This window comes from Canis aureus, chromosome 24 (assembly GCF_053574225.1).
Source record: "Canis aureus isolate CA01 chromosome 24, VMU_Caureus_v.1.0, whole genome shotgun sequence".
NCBI lineage: Eukaryota > Metazoa > Chordata > Mammalia > Carnivora > Canidae > Canis > Canis aureus.
The window spans coordinates 26,123,805-26,144,274 of NC_135634.1; the positions used below are offsets into that span (position 1 = coordinate 26,123,805).

A 20,470-nucleotide genomic window follows, 5' to 3' on the forward strand; every position below is an offset into this window, starting at 1 on the left:
ATCTTTACAAATAGACATTCCCTTTATAAATAGAAGTTTCTTTTACTGAAGGAGAACTTGTGCCTTGTTTTTAGAGCTTGTCTCAGGTTTATTGGTCTTACTGACTTTTAGCTCAAAATAATCTGTATACTGAAGAGGCATATTTTGAGTTAGCATATCCTGGTAAATTTCAGTGTCTATTCTTTATGCTAATTTTTTAAAATCTATGATTTGTTTTTCAGCATTTGGTCCACAAAATGGTTTTAGTATCCCCAACTATGTAAGAATAAATCCCTAAATAGTTAAATTATTATTTTTTCCTTTGGACATAACAGAGTTTTATACTTTCAGAAACAAACAAAAAAAATTGTTAGGGAATAATCTTTTAAGATAATTCAGAAAATCAATTGTTGTATTGTCTTTCTGTGTATGGGGCCTAATGATGAGCCTTTTAGTACCTGTCAATGCTTCTTATTATAGTACTCATGGGGCTTTATTGTAGCTCAGATTTGGAATGTAGCTTTGATTTCAGACAAAAATACAACTGCATTTTTCCTTGTTATTTAAATATAATTTTAAAATTTTGTTGTTAATGACCTTCTGCTTAGTTTCAGAGATCTTCTTCTAAAGCTTTTTAATGTTTTTTATGCTTTTAATTTTAAAAATTTTAACATTTTGTATTTATAATTGAAGCATAGTTGACATATAATATTTGTTTCAGGTATACAGAATAATGATTTGACAATTATATATATTCTACAATGCTCACCATGGTAAGTGTAGTTACCATCTGTCACCATACAAAGTTATTACAATATTATTGACTAAATTCCTTATGCTGTATTTTCATCCCCATGATTTATTGATTTTATAACTGGAAGTTTGTGTATACTAATTCCCTTCACCTATTTTATCCATCCCCCATTCTCTTTCCTCACCTCTCCCTACCAGTCTCTGTATTAATGAGTCTGTTTTTCTGTTCATTTGTTTGTTTTTTAGATTCCACATACCTGACTTATGTTACTTAATATAATACCATCCAGGTCCAACCATGTAGTTGTGAATGGCAAGATTTTATACTTTTTTTTATAGCTAACATACCATGTGTGTATATATACAAACATGTATCTTCTTCATTCATCTATCAATAGACACTTAGGTTGCTTCCATATCTTGGCTGTTGTAAATAATGCTGCAATAAACATCGGGGTGCATATGTCTTTTTGAATCAGTGTTTTTATATTCCAGCAATGGAATTACTGGATTATATGGTATTTTTATTCTTAATTTTTAGAGGAACCTCCATACCATTTTCCACAAAGGCTGCACCAATTTGCATTCCCACCAACAGCACCTGAAGATCTCTTTTCTTCACATCTTCACCAACACTTGTTTTTTCTTTTCTTTTCTTTTTGATACTAGTCATTCTGATTGAAATGAGATGATATCTCATTGAGCTTCTGTTTGCATTTTCCTGATTAGTGATATTGAACATCTTTTCATGTGTGTTTTGGCCATCTGTGTATCTTCTTTGGAAAAATGTCTATACAGGTTCTCTGCCTGTTTTTAACATGTTAACAGATAATATGTTGTGTATGTGTTTGGTTGTTGTTGTTGTTTTGGTATTGAGTTGTATGAGTTCTTTATATATTTTGGATATTAACCCCTTATCAGATGTGTCATTTGCAAATATATTCTCCCATTTTTATTGTGCCGATGGTTTCCTTTGCTGTACGAAAGCTTTTTAGTTTGATATACTGCCAATTGTTTATTTTTGCTTTTTTTTCCTTTGCTGGTGGGACAGGTCTAGAAAACTATTACTAAAGCCAAAGTCTGAGAAATTACTACCATGCTTTCTGTTAGAAGTTTTATGATTTCAAGTGTTCTATTTGGGTCTTTAATCCATTTTGATTTGGTGCAAGAAAGTAGTCCAGTTTCATTCTTTTGCATGTAGCTGTCCAGTTTTCCCAACACCATTTATTAAAAAAAAAAATCTCTTTTCCTCGTTGTATATCCCGGCTTTCTTTGTTGTAGGTTAATAGTTCATATAAACATGAATTTATTTCTGGGGTCTCTATTCTGTTCCATTGATCTGTCTCTCTCTCTCTCTCTCTTTTAGCCAATATCATATGGCCAAAAATATTGTTTTGAATACTAAAGTTTTTAGTGTAGTTTGAAATCTGGGATTGTGACACCTTCAGTTATGTTCTATCCCAATATTCCTTTTGTTTTACAGGGTCTTTTGTTGTTCCATACGAATTTTACAATCATTTGTTCTAATATCGTGAAAAATACTATTGGTGTTTGGATAGGGATTGCATTAAATCTGTCAATTGCTTTGGATAGTATGAACATTTTAATGATATTAATTCTTTCAATCCACATGCATTGAATATCTCTCCATTTATTTGTTTTGTCTTTGATTTCTTTCATCAGTGTCTTATAGTTTTCATCATATAAGCCTTTCACATCCTTGGTTATATTTATTCTTAAATATTTTGTTCTTTTGATGTAATTGTAAATGGGTTTTCTCAATTTCTCTATCTTCTATTTCACAGAAACACAACAGAACTTTGTATATTAGTTTTGTATTCTGTAACTTTACTGAATTTATTAGTTCTAAATGTTTTTATGCTTTTTCTTTTCTTTTTTTATTCATGTCTAAAGTGAAATAAACCGTTCAAAATCTTTGGGATGCAGCAAAAGCAGTCCTAAGGGGGAAATACATCGCAATACAAGCATCCATTCAAAAACTGGAAAGAACTCAAATACAAAAGCTAACCTTACACATAAAGGAGCTAGAGAAAAAACAGCAAATAGATCCTACACCCAGGAGAAGAAAAGAGTTAATAAAGATTTGAGCAGAACTCAACGAAATCGAGACCAGAAGAACTGTGGAACAGATCAACAGAACCAGGAGTTGGTTCTTTGAAAGAATTAATAAGATAGATAAACCATTAGCCAGCCTTATTAAAAAGAAGAGAGAGAAGACTCAATAAAATCATGAATCAGAAAGGAGAGATCACTACCAACACCAAGGAAATACAAACGATTTTAAAAACGTATTATGAACAGCTATACGCCAATAAATTAAGCAATCTAGAAGAAATGGACGCATTCCTAGAAAGCCACAAACTACCAAAACTGGAACAGGAAGAAATAGAAAACCTTAACAGGCCAATAACCAGGGAGGAAATTGAAGCAGTCATCAAAAACCTCCCAAGACACAAGAGTCCAGGGCCAGATGGCTTCCCAGGGGAATTCTATCAAACGTTTAAAGAAGAAGTCATACCTATTCTACTAAAGCTGTTTGGAAAGATAGAAAGAGATGGAGTACTTCCAAATTCGTTCTATGAGGCCAGCATCACCTTAATTCCAAAACCAGACAAAGACCCCACCAAAAAGTAGAATTACAGACCAATATCCCTGATGAACATGGATGCAAAAATTCTCAACAAGATACTGGCCAATAGGAGTCAACAATACATTAAGAAAATTATTCACCATGACCAAGTAGGATTTATCCCTGGGACACAAGGCTGGTTCAACACCCGTAAAACAATCAATTTGATTCATCATATCAGCAAGAGAAAAACCAAGAACCATATGATCCTCTCATTAGATGCAGAGAAAGCATTTGACAAAATACAGCATCCATTCCTGATCAAAACTCTTCAGAGTGTAGGGATAGAGGGAACATTCCTCGACATCTTAAAAGCCATCTATGAAAAGCCCACAGCAAATATCATTCTCAATGGGGAAGCACTGGGAGCCTTTCCCCTAAGATCAGGAACAAGACAGGGATGTCCACTCTCACCACTGCTATTCAACATAGTACTGGAAGTCCTAGCCTCAGCAATCAGACAACAAAAAGACATTAAAGGCATTCAAATTGGCAAAGAAGAAGTCAAACTCTCCCTCTTCGCCGATGACATGATACTCTACATAGAAAACCCAAAAGTCTCCACCCCAAGATTGCTAGAACTCATACAGCAATTCGGTAGCGTGGCAGGATACAAAATCAATGCCCAGAAATCAGTGGCATTTCTATACACTAACAATGAGACTGAAGAAAGAGAAATTAAGGAGTCAATCCCATTTACAATTGCACCCAAAAGCATAAGATACCTAGGAATAAACCTAACCAAAGATGTAAAGGATCTATACCCTCAAAACTATAGAACACTTCTGAAAGAAATTGAGGAAAACACAAAGAGATGGAAAAATATTCCATGCTCATGGATTGGCAGAATTAATATTGTGAAAATGTCAATGTTACCCAGGGTAATACACACGTTTAATGCAATCCCTATCAAAATACCATGGGGAGGAGGGCGGGGGGTGGGAGTGAAAGGGTGACGGGCACTGGGGGTTATTCTGTATGTTAGTAAATTGAACACCAATAAAAAATAAATAAAAAAAAAAGAAAAAAAATACCATGGACTTTCTTCAGAGAGTTAGAACAAATTATTTTAAGATTTGTGTGGAATCAGAAAAGACCCCAAATAGCCAGGGGAATTGTAAAAAAGAAAACCAGAGCTGGGGACATCACAATGCCAGATTTCAGGTTGTACTACAAAGCTGTGGTCATCAAGACAGTGTGGTACTGGCACAAAAACAGACACATAGATCAATGGAACAGAATAGAGAATCCAGAAGTGGACCCTGAACTTTATGGGCAACTAATATTCGATAAAGGAGGAAAGACTATCCATTGGAAGAAAGACAGTCTCTTCAATAAATGGTGCTGGGAAAATTGGACATCCAGATGCAGAAGAATGAAACTAGACCACTCTCTTTCACCATACACAAAGATAAACTCAAAATGGATGAAAGATCTAAATGTGAGACAAGATTCCATCGCAATCCTAGAGGAGAACACAGGCAACACCCTTTTTGAACTCAGCCACAGTAACTTCTTGCAAGATACATCCACGAAGGCAAAAGAAACAAAAGCAAAAATGAACTATTGGGACTTCATCAAGATAAGAAGCTTTTGCACAGCAAAGGATACAGTCAACAAAACTAAAAGACAAACTACAGAATGGGAGAAGATATTTGCAAATGACGTATCAGATAAAGGGCTAGTTTCCAAGATCTATAAAGAACTTATTAAACTCAACACCAAAGAAACAAACAATCCAATCATGAAATGGGCAAAAGACATGAAGAGAAATCTCACAGAGGAAGACATAGACATGGCCAACACGCACATGAGAAAATGCTCTGCATCACTTGCCATCAGGGAAATACAAATCAAAACCACAATGAGATACCACCTCACACCAGTGAGAATGGGGAAAATCAACAAGGCAGGAAACAACAAATGTTGGAGAGGATGCGGAGAAAAGGGAACCCTCTTACACTGTTGGTGGGAATGTGAAGTGGTGCAGCCACTCTGGAAAACTGTGTGGAGGTTCCTCAGAGTTAAAAATAGACCTGCCCTATGACCCAGCAATTGCACTGTTGGGGATTTACCCCAAAGATACAGATGCAATGAAACGCCGGGACACCTGCACCCTGATGTTTATAGCAGCAATGGCCACGATAGCCAAACTCGGAAGGAGCCTTGGTGTCCATCGAAAGATGAGTGGATAAAGAAGATGTGTTTTATGTATACAATGGAATATTACTCAGCTATTAGAAACGACAAATACCCACCATTTGCTTCAACGTGGATGGAACTGGAGGGTATTATGCTGAGTGAAGTAAGTCAGTCGGAGAAGGACAAACATTATATGTTCTCATTCATTTGGGGAATATAAATAATAGTGAAAGGGAATATAAGGGAAGGGAGAAGAAATGTGTGGGAAATATCAGAAAGGGAGACAGAACGTAAAGACTGCTAACTCTGGGAAACGAACTAGGGGTGGTGGAAGGGGAGGGGGGGGTGGGAGAGAATGGGTGACGGGCACTGGGGGTTATTCTGTATGTTGGTAAATTGAACACCAATAAAAAATAAATAAAAATAAAAAATAAAAAAATAAATAAAATGAAATAAAATAGTTAATGCTTGAAAACTGAAAAGTTTAAATAATTTTTATTGCCAAGAAAATTGGTTTTCTTAGTCTTGTTTCTGCCTTCACTCTTTCTGTGTTTTCCTCTCTCTCCATCCTTCTTTTCATCCTCTTGTCCTCTTTCTTTCCATCCTTGATTCATTGTTTTCCACACCTTTTAAAATATATTTCAAATACATTAAATATTAGCAATTTTGGGCTTCTGATGCCTCCTAAAGGATCTAGTTTCATCCTGAAGACTTCTCCCTTTTCTTCTATTTCTTATCGTTCTGTTATTAAGCACACATTATAACTAAAAGAAATAAGAATTGGAATAGGAAAACAACAGAAATTGGCTCTTAGATACTTTGATATATATAAAAAGCTTAACTGATTAATGCTAATATGATTAGAAATTAGCTTGGCCCCCTAATTTGATATAAATATTCTCATTTATCTCTGCCTTGAAAAAATGTTCTCTTCTGACCTTTACCATATTCTACTTTTCTTGCTCTATAATGTTGAATATAAACATATTTAAATAATACAACCAGGTGTTATTGAAATCCAGATTATGAAACAATTATTTTAATGACCTTCCTCACTAGTGTGGTTTTTCAAACATGAAAACAAGTCCTGGTCCAAATGCCCACGTTTGACAGAATGAAGGCAGCAGATACCCAGGATTCTGGGGATACACAGAGGGAAAATGTTGTCAATCTGAAGAATCACCTTTCTTCTTTCTTTCTTCTTTCTTTTTCTTTCTTTCTTTCTTTCTTTCTTTCTTTCTTTCTTTCTTTCTTTCTTCTTTCTTTTTCTTTTTTTCTTCCTTTCTTCCTTTCTTCCTTCCTTTCTTCTTTTTCTTTTTTAGTTTCCATAGGAATATCTAATTAATTTCTACTCTATCCATTTCAGTTTGTGATGTCTTACACCTAATAGAACAGCAAAAAAAAAAAAAAGAATTAGACGTGAGGGAGACAGAAAGGAGAGTATTGATAAGAGTGATAAGGGGGTCAATTGAGTATTGAGAGGAGGATGTTGTGTGGAATTCAATAGTTTGAATGCTGTTTATCTAAATTCTATCGCTTACTTATTTCTTCTTTCTCAGACTTTGAGGAATGATGTTAATTTGTTTCCACTATGTTATATAAGGCTTCTTCAGGTACATATTTTATTTCTTATTTTCCCATTACTTGGTTTATTATTTCATTCAATGGGCCTTATTTGAATTTATAAGTTTACATATTTCATATAAGTATAGTTTTATAATCCACAAGGGAATAAATTAAATCAAATCAAGTTACTGTGCAGGAAGCAAATTCTTAGACACCTAACTGGGGCCTTTATGGACCTTCAAAATCTATTCAACACCAACCTGATCATCTTTTTGCCAAGTTACTTACGGAGAAACTTACTCTCTTTTTAAGGAGACGGATACAAATATAAGCAGAACATAGAGATTAATTTAACTCTGACGATAAAAAAGAAGTGATATATGAATTGGGCCTTAAAGGATGTCTAACATTTCAATAAATCTTGTTACCACATCAGATTCTTTTTTGTCATCATTAGAGCTACTAGCATACTAACTTAGGTACAACAGCTGTTCATACTTGTTGTGAGTTTGCCTGTGCTGTACTACTTTGTATTTAATCTTCCCTACATTTTATTATTTCAATATTACTTGAGAATCTACTCAGTTCAGGCACTAGAAATAAAACTAGGTAGAGAGAATATTTTTCCCCCATGAAATTTATGCTATTATAGAATAAGATTTCATTTTGCAACAACTTACTCCTACCACTAATGTAGTCACTTTGTACTATATACAAAAAAGAAAGAAAGAAGAAAATAAAGAAAGAAAGAAAGAAAGAAAGAAAGAAAAAGAAGAAAGAAAGAAAGAAGAAAGAAAGAAAGAAAGAGAAAGAAAGAAAGAAAGAAAGAAAGAAAGAAAGAAAGAAAGAAAGAAAGAAAGAAAGAAAAAAAGAAAAGAAATTCTGGAATGCATGCTATGAAATTCCAATAAACTTGAACCTTAACTGAGGTTTTTATATGAAGGACAATATAAGAGAGTTCGATTGTATTATTATTATTTTTAAAAATGTATTTCCTGCCTTCATTACGTAGATTTCAGATCTTTTAGGCTACTATACAAGTATTCAGTGATACTGCTTTTGCAATCTCATAGACATGGAATTCTTACGGCTTTTATTAACCAAGCCTTAAAATGATATAAACAAGAGTATTTGCCAGCTCTAATTCTGCGTTAAGTTCTCCTTATTCTAGATGCTACTTTAACATATATATGTTGCTTTTAAAGCATGTTTATATGAATTTATGCATATACATATATTATATTGCATCTTTATTATTTGCTATTTTATCTTTAAATTATAAGCTTCTTGAGAACAAGGATTCTGTTATAAAAAATTGAGTTTTCTGAATAATATCACATTTGAAGTGGATTGTTGCTTTCTCTAGTAGTTGATAAGGAAAGATAACAGAAAACTTATTTTGTCTTATTTTAGAATCTATATTTAGCTCTGTAGATTGGAGTAAGGAACATGAAGATGAGTATGAATGTTTATTCTAAAATATATATTTCTTGTCGTTCATTTGGATTCTAAAGTCTTAAGGTTACAAATCTCATTTATTGTATTATGTTTCTATATATTTGCAGAAATTCAAAGAGCAAATCAAAATTGTTTAAATTTGGGTAACAAGAAGGTGAACTCATTCTCTAATTTTTAATAAAAGAGGGAAAATTAATCTTTATCTTTTTTTTAACAGGTTGTGATACAGAGAACTGAACTTTGAAAAAAATCTCATTATATGGTTCTATTAATGTCTCTCTTTCCTCCACTTACCTCTACACGAATCCAAATCAGAGCAATATTTTGACACTTAAATTGTATTTTTTAATACAAGTATAATGAAAATCTCCAAGAAAGAATAGTGGTTAGTTGTTTTAAATGATAACAGGGTATATACATCTTCTGACACTTGGCATAAATACCAATTTTTCTGTAAGCAAGTTAACCTATGACTATATTTGAAAACTATTAAAATACCAAACACCTGTTTAAATACTTTGAAAAAAGAACATAATATTTTTAAAAAGAAACCTTTTAACTGAGCTTCCAAAATTATATATAAATGTACGTATGTATGTATCTATCTATATAATCTTTATATTTCTTTTGTGATCTGTTCTATGATTTTCACTGGAACCTGAAATAAATTCTAGAACCCTGATCTTAGGAGAAGTTACAAAAGTCATACAGATTAAGAAATTTGTAAAACTAATATTTAACATCCGTGATAACGAGCTCAAGATGGTTAATTGAAAAAAAATTGACTAGCAAGGAAGATGAAAGTAGATCAGGGGCACCTGAGTGGCTCAGTTGATTAAGCATCTGACTCTTGGTTTCATCTCAGGTCATGTCCTTGGGATCATGAGATAGAGCCCTGTGCTGGGCTCCATGTTCAGTGGGGAGTCTGCTTGAGCTTCTCTTTCCTCCTGCCCATCTCCACTTGCACACGGGCTCTCTCTCTTTCTCAAATAAATAAATAAATCTTTAAAGAAAGAAAGTAGGTAAATATTTTGAATATTCAATTATTATCTTCTTGATTTTTCTATTTTGCTTGGGAAAGAAAGAAAAGAAGCATGGAATTATAGGACAGAAAAGCCATATAAAACAGAAATCTCTAAACTTATATGAAAAAGCCCTTTTTTATCAAACAGATTTCTATAAATCCAACTATATCTGAAAGGCTTAAGGCAGCAAAATGTATTTTCAATAGTGGAGATGGATAAAATTTATCAGACCTATTTGTAATAAGAAGAAATGAAGTTTTTTCCCCCCAGTGAGTAGGACAGACGCCTGAATTATACTAAACACATCAGTAAGTAATTATTTTTGAAAAGACACTAACTTATTCTTGGATGTTAAGGTAGCTATAAACCACATGTATTATATAACACAGTTTCAAACAAAAAGTGGATATTTAGAAACTTTTAATTTTATGTTACTAAAAAGAATTACAAATAAAAAATTTAGAGCTCTAAGACCTATTTTCCACCTCCACTTCCCAAGAAAAAATCTACTCTCATTTCCATATTATTGCCATAATATGGCAATAATAATTCAGCTGGCTTGCTTACTTCCTTGTGTGCCTTCTTTTATTCTTCCTTCAAGAAGTAATTATTGAGTGTAACTGAGTGCCAGGCAGTATGTTAGATGCTAGTACTTAGAGATAAAAGATTCTTCCATTCAGGGAGATCAATCCAGGGCAGACAGACAAGAAAACATGCAATGACAATGCACGAACATAAGTTCTAGAAGTACTGAGGATATTTGCAGGAATTTGAAAAACCCAGGTGAGAGAAATACAGTCTTTAGGTTGAGGATGCAGACTGCGTGTGGGTGTGTTGTGGCAGTCATCTGGTAGGAGGTGGTGCCTGAGCAGAGTTTAAAGAATGAGAATGTCTGGCTGGATGAGAAAGGGTATGAATTTTCAGAAAATGGAGAGACATACAAATACAAGGTGGCATGAAGAGTATGGCGCATTCAAAAATTGTTAAGAACGACTAGAGCCAAAGGCACCTGAGTGGCTCAGTAAGTGTCTGCAACCAGACACTTGGTTGCAAGTGCTAGGTGACCCCACGTCATAGATGACAATATCCCACTCAGAATTTTTTGTCAAGAATAGGACTAACACCCTTTTAATTGCAGCTCTCCCTCTAACCTTTACATCCTCTTTGAGAATTCATTCCAGAGGGGACATGAATCTTTCACTCTGTGTCTGTCCCTATCTCTCTGCCTCCCCAAAACTTTCATACTTCCCTGATTGAGGAAGGGATGACTTTTTCCCTTTTCCCTTATGGCAAGGATTTCCCTTCTGTCATATCTTTGTTTTTATATATCCCTGGTTTATTGAAATCTTAACAGTCGATTTGACCAGATACTGGGCCTTATTGTATTATTTAGCAAATCCTGTTGGTAAAGTTTTTTATTTAAGTCTATAGGCTTATTTCAGTCTTAAAAATGTTATTTTGTATCTCAAAATCTGAATATTGACTCTTTATCTTTAAATTCTTTATTAGCAATTCTAGACCATCTTGAGGCAAAGCACACCTTTGGTAGAATAGAGATGAGGTGGGTAAAAGGAAATGCAAAGGAGAAAAGGCACGTTCAAATCATTCTACAAATAATGCCATGCTCCATTGGTGAGGCTTGGATTCTGGAAGGAACAAAGCAATGTCTCAGGAGCCTAATCTTTTGATAATAGAGATCGAAATTCACAGAGAACAATGGAGTAGAATTTTGGCGGGAAACCTTCAAAACCAGTAAGTGTTTGGTGGTGCTACCATAAAGCAGAGTAACAAAACCCACTACAAAAATGGAAACACTAAATAGAGCATAGAAAGAAAGGAAGTATGTTAAACAGAAGTATTGTAGGAAGCCCACAACTTCTCTGAATATTTTAGCTTCCATTTTAAACTATGACATTACTCGTTGATTCTCTAGATTTCATCTGAGAAGTGATTAATCAGAGAAAGTAATTAGATAATATGGCATTCCTTCCATATGGTAGAATGCAAGGTATACCTTGTTAATTTGGATGATATTTCTTGAGGTCTTTTCTTTTCTTTTCTTTTTTTCTTTTCTTTTTCTAGATTCTATTCATTTGAGAGAGAGAGAGAGAGAGAGTACAAGCAGGGGGAGCTGCAGCAGGAGAGGGAGAAGCAGACTTCCCACTGAGCAGGGAGCCTGACTCAGGGTTCATCCCGAGGGTCATGACCTGAGCCGAAGACAGATGCCCAACTGATTGAGCCACCCAGGAGACCCTCATGTGGGTTTTTCTATAAAAAGGAGGCATATCTAGAAAATTGAATTTAGATCTTGACCATATTAAGCAAATGATATAGAATGAAAGCAAAACCAATCATATAACCCAAGGTCCACAAGGTTAGATCTATGGAGAGAAGGTACAATGACGATTGCTTTGCAAACTTTAAGTTGAATATGTATCACCTGGAGATTTTGTTAAAATGTAGATTCTGATTTGGTAGGTCTGGGACACAGTGTGAGATTCTGCATTAAATCCACAAGCCCTTGGGTCACTCCAAGACCCCAGTCACAGATCCTTCTTTGAGCAAGATACTAGAAAAGAACACTCTGACTTGATTGGCTTACCTAGGTTTCATAATTATCTTTTTTTTTTGGATTTTTATTTTTCCAAATGAATTTTAGAATTAATTTATGTAGTGAAAGGTGAGGGACTATGCCATCTCCAAATATACCATTTAGCATAAACTGTATTTTTATCCAGAGGTACCTGACAGACACAGAAAGGATACCCATGATCTCCTCTTTTCTTCCTAAAAGCAGGAAAAAAAATTCCCATATGAAATATACTCTCTCTGTACCAGAAAAAAAGGAGCATTCTACTACCAGAGACAGGGAATTGAGGCCAGAAAAATCCATACAAATAGACCTTGTTAAAATAACTCTGATCTTCCTTTAATCTCCCTATACATTTTAGTTACTTCTTTTTTTACAACTGTCTTTCTGTCTGTTGAGTGTAGCACTGGGGTCTTGCTACTTCTTTGGGTCTTCATTTTCCTATGGAGGCTCCCATGTAAGAATAAATTTCTGTATGCTTTTCCCCTGTTAATCTGTTTTATGTCAACTTGATTCTCATGCCTAGTCATGGACTCTAAGAGGGTAGTGGTAAAGTTTTATCTTTCTTATAGTAGCTTCATAAAAAATTCCCTGAGTGTTTTAATTGCAATTACATTAGACTTGTAGATAAATTTGAGGAGAATTTGAAATATATATAATGTTGAACTTCCTTCAATTCTCCAAATGGTATTTTATGTCCATCTATAATAAATTTGCAATTTTTCTGTGTTGCAGTTTCGCTTATCTTTTATTAATTTTGTTCATAGAAACACAATGTTTATGCTGCTATCACAAATAGAATATTTTTATATTATTACATTTTCTAATAGGTTATTGCTGATGTATATAAACATCACTCACTTCTTTGTATTGATCTTTTCCTCATGATTCCTGCAGAACTCTCTTATTTGTTCTAACAGGGTGTATGTGTGTGTATTTTAAAATTTTCTATAAAGACATATATTTACAGATGTCTCCTCCTTTCTTATCCCATAATACTTTATTTCTGTTACTTCCTTCTTTTATTGGCAAGGCACTCCAGTAAGATGTTGATTTATATCAATGATGGTAGGTATTATTGTATTATCTTCTCTTACTAGGTGATAAAACTATTAGCTTCTAGAACATGCTATAGAATTATTTCCTTTCTTAGGAAGTTTTCACATCCTGTTTTCTCTCTGCCTGTGATGCTGCTCCATATTCTTCACAATTGTTTCATTTATATCATTCATGCCAAAGCTTAAATCTCACCTATGAATAATTAATTCATGGACCTTTCATGAATAATGGTATAGGAATCAATGACAATCCAACAAGCAACTTAGGAGGAACTTATTGGCCCCAGACTGAAATATGCCAAGGTGGATTGTGGCTTTAGTCACAACTCTGTTTGTTAAGCTCTCCCTCTCTCTTTCTCTTTCGTTTCTTAGACAGATTCCCTCTAAGTTGTCACTATGATGCAGCTAACTTCTCACAAGCTTAGCACCTCCACTGTAGTGGTAATGTTTTCCTTATTAAAGTATCAGATTCTGGTTGTCCTCCGTTGAGTTATGTGCTTGTCCCCAAACAAATCACTGTTGGGAGGGAAAGAAGCCATGATTCTACCTCTATGGTAGGTGGAGCAGGCACCTTGGCCGATGGTCTGTTCACAATTTCTCAATGCTGAGAACAAATAGTTCACTAATCACTGAGATACAGGCTGGATAGACCAGAACATCTGAAGTCCACTAAACTTGATCCCAGATAACCTTTCTAACACCTCCAACCCTTTTGTTCTCTATGTCAGCTGTCAGTAACTTTATATCACTGATCCCGATTGGAAATTATTTCATTTATCTGTGTTTCCTGAACTAGAATGTCAGCTCGGCTACAGAAGGGATGCTGGCTTCCTCGCTTACTGTTGCAGCTCCAGGGTATGTGATGATGTATGCCACATGGGTGGAATTCAATATATGGTTAAAAAGAATAAATAAGCAAAACTGTAAATATCAGGAATCCATAATTGTAAAAGTTAACATTCTAATATTTATTAAGAGATGATTATACTCAATATTATTGTTCTCTTAACTTTTTTTGAGAAAAGTTGGCGAGAACATTGGCTTTTTTACTTCTCTTTTTAAAGAAAGTCTTTGTCAGAGTCCTACTTACTGCCATGCAGATCTATTAATCTCACCCTGAAGTGGAATGAATGAAATATTTAGGCTGATGTATATGCATAATTTAAAAATTTTCCTTTTTTCATAACTATCCCTTGCCTTGTACATATGTGATTATTAATGTATTTTCATATATGTCCTTGCTATGTTATCTTAGGCATTTTAATTTTCTAAAAGTTTTCATTTTCTTCTCAGTAAAATTGGAGTCTTAATATCTACCTCATAGTGTAACATGAAGATTAAATAATGTATTTTTAAAAGCTAGCACAATACTGGGGTGCCTGGGTGATTCAGTCAGTTAGGCATCTGACTCTTGGTTTCGGCTCAGGTCATGATCTCAGCTGAGGTCGGGAGATTGAGCCCCAGTTCAGACTCCACGCTTAGCGGGGAGTCTGCTTGTCACCCTCTCCCTGTGCCCCTCCCCTCACCATGCACATTCTCTCTCTCAACTAGGGGTGGTGGAAGGGGAGGAGGACGGGGGTGGGGGTGAATGGGTGATGGGCACTGAGGGGGGCACTTGACGGGATGAGCACTGGGTGTTATTCTGTATGTTGGCAAATTGAACACCAATAAAAAATAAATTTAAAATAAATAAATAAATAAATAAATAAATAAATAAATCTTTAAAAAAACAAACCTAGCACATTGTTTGCAATAGTAAGAATTAAAAATGATAATTATTATTTCAATTGTTTTTTGCCTTTAGGTGTAGGATATCTTTTTTGGCAGAATATATGTCAACCATAATAGAGGTATCTGAATCCCCTTATAAACCATCCCTCATAAAGTCATGTTTGATAACTAGAGAATATGTACATATACATATGTACATATAAAATTCCTGGCAACTTCTGTCTTTAGGTTAGTAGTTTCATTTTTTTTTTCAGTTCTCTAAAAATCATATTTCAGAGGCCAAAGTGAATAAAGAGAAAGAAAATAAAATTGGTTGGGGCCATTTTCTCATAAGATGTCAGTGTCCATGGCAGGCAGCTAGGTCTTACAAATTCACTGATGTTCACATCATTGGTAGAATGGTGTAAGCAAGGAACACTGAGATTTGAACTTCATTCATGTTTTCTGCTATCTTCAAGTCATTCCTTTCAACTGGCTTATGAAATATTTTCTAGGGTTATTATACATCAATATATCAGATGGGTTTACCATTAAAGACATAGATTTACATGTAAAGTAGTCTAAAGTATACCAACTAAACAAACAAGCAAAAAAGGAAATAAGTGCACATTATCCCAGGCAGCAGGGTCTGAGCTGTCTAGATCTGTTTGATGGAAGTTTTCCTTTTGGCAGGTACACTCCTTCATCTGAGCCAGGTGTCTCACAGTCTTGCTCCCAAATTCATGACTTAGATTTGTCTCTCTAGAACTTTCCAAGTGAAGATATTAGAAGCGGGGTAAAAGGCTGAGCTCAGCCAGTGGGGGGCTGCAGGAACTCACTCTTGCTGGGAGAACTTCATGCCAAGTCAAAGATCAGTAAAGGTGAAAGACAGCTGGAACCAAAGAGCGGGGAGAAGCAAATATTGAAAGCTTGGGTTCAGAGCCAAGAATTGCAGGGCAAAAGAAACAATAAGAGAGGCAAATTAAGGTGTTCCAGTCTATTTCTTGGAACAGGTTTTGTTGTTTTATTACTTCCTTTTATGTGTAAGCCATCATAGGGTGTGTGTATGTGTGGAGGGGGTATTAAGCGTGGGTGTGTGCATTAGAACCATGGAGGAGATAGACACTTATCCCAGCAGAAATCAAATAGGGCAAGTGAGATCAAAGCAGACAGCCATCTCAATCATTAAGCTCTCAATACTGGTGCTATGTGCTTATTTGCTTTTCCACATTTTGTGGATTTCCTATTTTTCTTTTTATGCATTTAGTTTTTATTTCTATCTGCTTAGATACTTTACTACTGCATGTCTGCATGTTTGACGTATCTTCCAGGGATCAGTTTCACTTCACATTTTCTCTTGGCCTATCCTTATCCATTCATACTCTTGCCTACTTTTCTGTTTAGTAGGTTTTCTCAGTTTCTTTTGTTCCCGTGTTTATCCAGGTGTTGATTTCCTGTTCATCCTGACTTTAGATGCTGGTTTCAGCCTGTAAGTTTTGCCTGAGCAATGACTCACTTCCTGGATCATGGGACAGGATTGGGTGGATTTTTCAAACCCTGCAGTGGGCAGCCCTAAAAAGTTAAGAAGTAGTATATGTCTAGTCTATGAGTGGGAAGAAGGGAGAAGGTCCCTAAATGAGTACCACCTCTACACATCTTTGGTTCTGGTATAGTTTTATTCAAATCCAGCCCAACTGAGTATAGTTTGTTTTAACATCTATAATTTCTTTTTAAGTGGCCTCTGTGTTATCACTGTTTCCAGTTCACCTATATTTCACAAATAAGCTTTGATTATCTTTCTTAAAGGAAAGCAAGTTATGGTGCTCTGCTACTAATGAGTTCTCCTTGATTCCCATTACCTAAAAGAAAACCTTATAGCCAAGTTTGATTAGTAGGAGTTTCACAATTTTACAAAAACACCACTGTCTTTCAAGCCTTATCTCCCACTACCTTTCACTCTTCTCTCTACACCAGGAACCAATCCTCTATTCCAGCAGTACTTCGTCAAATCATTGGTGTCATCTTATGATTTTTCTTTTTTTAAAAATATTTGATTTATTTATTTGAGAGAGAGAGCAAGGGAGACGACAAGCAGGGAGGAGAGGGAGAAGATTTGTCTCTGAGCAGGGAGCCCGATGTGGTCCTTGATCCCAGGACCCTGGGATCATGACCAGAGATGAAGGCAGACACTTAACCAACTGAGCCACCCAGGTACCCCATGTCATGATTTTTCAACGTTATACATATTCCTTCCCCTGAAATAATATGCTTCCATTTATTTACCTCCTTTTTTAAAACTCACTTTCAAATATCATCTCTTCTTTTCAGGCTGACTCTTTGAAATGTTCATTCATTTTTAATGCATTTTCTTTATATCTGTGTTACGTATATTTAGTCTGTCTTTATAGCTACCACACAAACAAAAACGTGAACAGCACTACCATTTGGGCACTGGACAAAACTCAGCATGTGCAGGATATCATTTATGCTTCACAACTCCCTCAGAAAGTTCCTCTGTCCCTGTTTTGAAGCCAAAGAAACTAAGGCGTGGAAGGGTTACTCACAGAGCTACTACACAAGAGGTACAGCTCAGACCTGTACCAATCTTGATGAACTTTAACACCTGAGTTCTTAATCATTTAAGAACTTAATCATCCTCTCCTCTGTCTCCAGTTCCAATCTTCTGGTCTCTGTTAACCATTGGAAATGTAATAAAAGGAGTGTTGTCATTTTGATTTTAGTTATCTATATACAGTAAAACTCAAGTGGCTTAATGTTCATTCAGTATATCAGCATTTTTATGAAAGAGAAGGTGTCCTATCTCAAAACCAAAAACAAAAAAAGGAGAATGGGAAGTTATAGTACCGAACATACACATTTAATTTTAAATACTGAAAATAAGAGCATGCCCTAGGTTCCTCTAAGGTATACACCAAAGTGATTGTTTGCTTAAGACTTTCTTAACTTGGTACATAATATTTCTACTTTATTTATTTATTTATTTTTTAAATATTTCTACTTTAAAATTCAAACAGGATCGCAAGGAATTTCACAATCAGTTGTCAGTGTGCTTAAAATAATGAGCTTCTGGAGGTTTACCCCATAGGCCATGTCCTAATGACAACAAAATGACTAATGAAAATAAAATAGAATTCTACCAAGAGAGATTGGGTGTTGTAGACATTCCGTCATGGAGAGATTGATTTTATAATTCATTTTGTTATTATTTTCTCTTTAGATTTGGTCTCCATTTTGCTAGACAGGCAAATAGAGGCATTTTTCCCCCTCAATCATAGAATTTCATTGAAGTTGCTAGTTGTGTTTCTTGTTGAGTTCAGCCCTTGTTTATCTCCATGAAATATTCAACTGAGAGCCATAACTGTGTTGAAGCCTTAAATTAACTTATGCTGTTCATTTTTTTCTGATTTTGTAATCCTTTAGTGTCAAGCATATATTTTCTTAATTGCCTTTAACTTGCTGTTTTCATGCAAATTCTAATATTCTCATTCAATGTCCAATACATTTAGACTCTTTCATCACTTATTTGTCCTACCTTTTCTGATTTTGAACATTATCCCTGAGCAGTTACATAAAACATATATCTCACAGAAAAAAAAAACCTTTATAGTTGCTATATTATGAGTAGCATGGCAAGAAAAGTCAAGGAGATTAAAAACAAACTGAAAGATCCCATCCAAAAAACTTAAATTATAAAGTTCATAAATACATTAATCTATATTAACAATATTAACATAATGTAAAACCTAAATTAACCAATAACCAAGTAATAAGAAGGCTTAATTAATGGGGTATATGGATTTACTTTCCTGATTTAAAATTCAAAAGGAAACATAAATTAATCATGTGTTTGCTAACTATGTACTTCTGTATCTCTATTTTCATACAATTTAAGTTGTTGATAAATGATTATCTTTTGACAAATTTTCATCTTTTCAGACAACACAATGTTGCACTCTGACTGGATTATACTTACTATAGCTGAAAAGCAAAGTACCGAGTCTTTGAAAAAATTTCTATAGCAGTGCTCAAATTACATAGGTTCTTATAGAGCAGGCTGGGTTGCTCAGTGGTTTAGCACCACCTTCAGCCCAGGGCGTGATCCTGGAGACCCTGAATCTCATCCCACATCAGGCTCCCTACATGGAAACTGCTTCTCCCTCTGCCTGTGTCTCTGCTTCTCTCTCTCTCTCTCTCTCTCTCTCTCTCTCTCTCTGTCTCTCATGAATAAATAAATAAAATCTTTTAAAAAAATAAATAGGTTCTTATATTAATACTCAATTTAATAAAGAATACCCATTCTCCAAGCATATAGGTTCACTGCAGGTAAACTACATCATGTTTATAGAGTACTTAGTAAATTATGTCATAATTCTAATACATGGCAATCATATGTTACTGCCTTAGAATGGTCTTACTAAGTAGCAGAAATGTATTTACATCATGGACAATGTTTAGGACATCTCTGGTATATGATAAATATATTTTAAAATATATATTACAATCCTGTGATTTGACTAATAATGCAGATATGACTCAATCCCAAAGAATCTGAAGAGCATGATGCCTGGATTCTTTCCATATTACAGTTGGTAACAATGTGTGATCTACAATATCTTACATTATCTTCTTATCAACTAAAAGATTCTGTTTAACAAGGAAAACAAAATAGGATATAATTCTCAAAGATATGAAGGGATAAAAAATCAACTATTATTTTTTACATTTGAATACTTGTATTGAGTACTTTTCTGAGATAAGTGTTCAGTTAAATCAAATTTTGAGTTGATACTTTTAGATTCTTATAAAATGAATTGATTGACCATTTTAGCCCAAACAGTTGAAGCATATTTGCTTGTTGATAGCATTTTTACCTATCTTTTCTTGCCCAGAAGGGTGCTCTGCACAATGTTATCTCAGCAATTCTGTTCATTGTATTTCTAAATGCTATAACAAAACTCTACAAGATCTGTTATGTTCATACAGTGGGCTATTATTCTGCTGTGAAAATGAATAAAATATTGATTCATGCTACAACATGGATGAACCTTGAAAATAGTATGCTAAGTGAAAAAAGCCAGAAACAAAAGCCACATACTGTAGAATTTAATTTACGTCAAGTATTCAGTATAAGCAAATCCATAGAAATAGTGGTTGCCAATGGATAGGAGAAAGATAGGAGGAAATGGGAGAGTAAGTGATAATGGGTAGAGAGTTTCTTTTCAAGGTGATAGAATGTTCTGGAATTAGTGATGGTGGTTACATAACTATGATTAACTAAAAACTACTGAGTTGCACATTTTAATTATGATATGTGAGTGACATCTCAAAGATGTTATAAAATTTAGTTAGAGCTTTAAATCTTCAACTTTTATTAAGCACTGATTAATACAATGTGTATCTTTTACCTTTTCTGCAATTTATTCATTTTTTAAATGCTTTTTATTTTAAGATTTTATTTATTTATTCATGAGAGACACAGAGAGGCTGAGACATAGGCAGAGGAAGAAGTAGGCTCCCC

At 34.6% G+C, this 20,470-nt stretch overlaps 1 protein-coding gene across 2 annotated transcripts in view; it reads right to left on the bottom strand.

The window, feature by feature from the left end:
* Nucleotides 1–6,803: 6,803 nt before the first annotated feature.
* GLRA3 (glycine receptor alpha 3) overlaps nt 6,804–20,470 on the bottom strand; it is a 207,084-nt gene continuing 193,417 nt past the window's right edge. For both annotated transcript variants that reach the window (XM_077868609.1, XM_077868608.1), the window contains one exon: nt 6,804–6,907. In XM_077868609.1, coding sequence (XP_077724735.1) covers nt 6,902–6,907 — 6 coding nt within the window. In that variant the 3' untranslated portion in view covers nt 6,804–6,901. The remainder of the gene's footprint in view (nt 6,908–20,470) is intronic.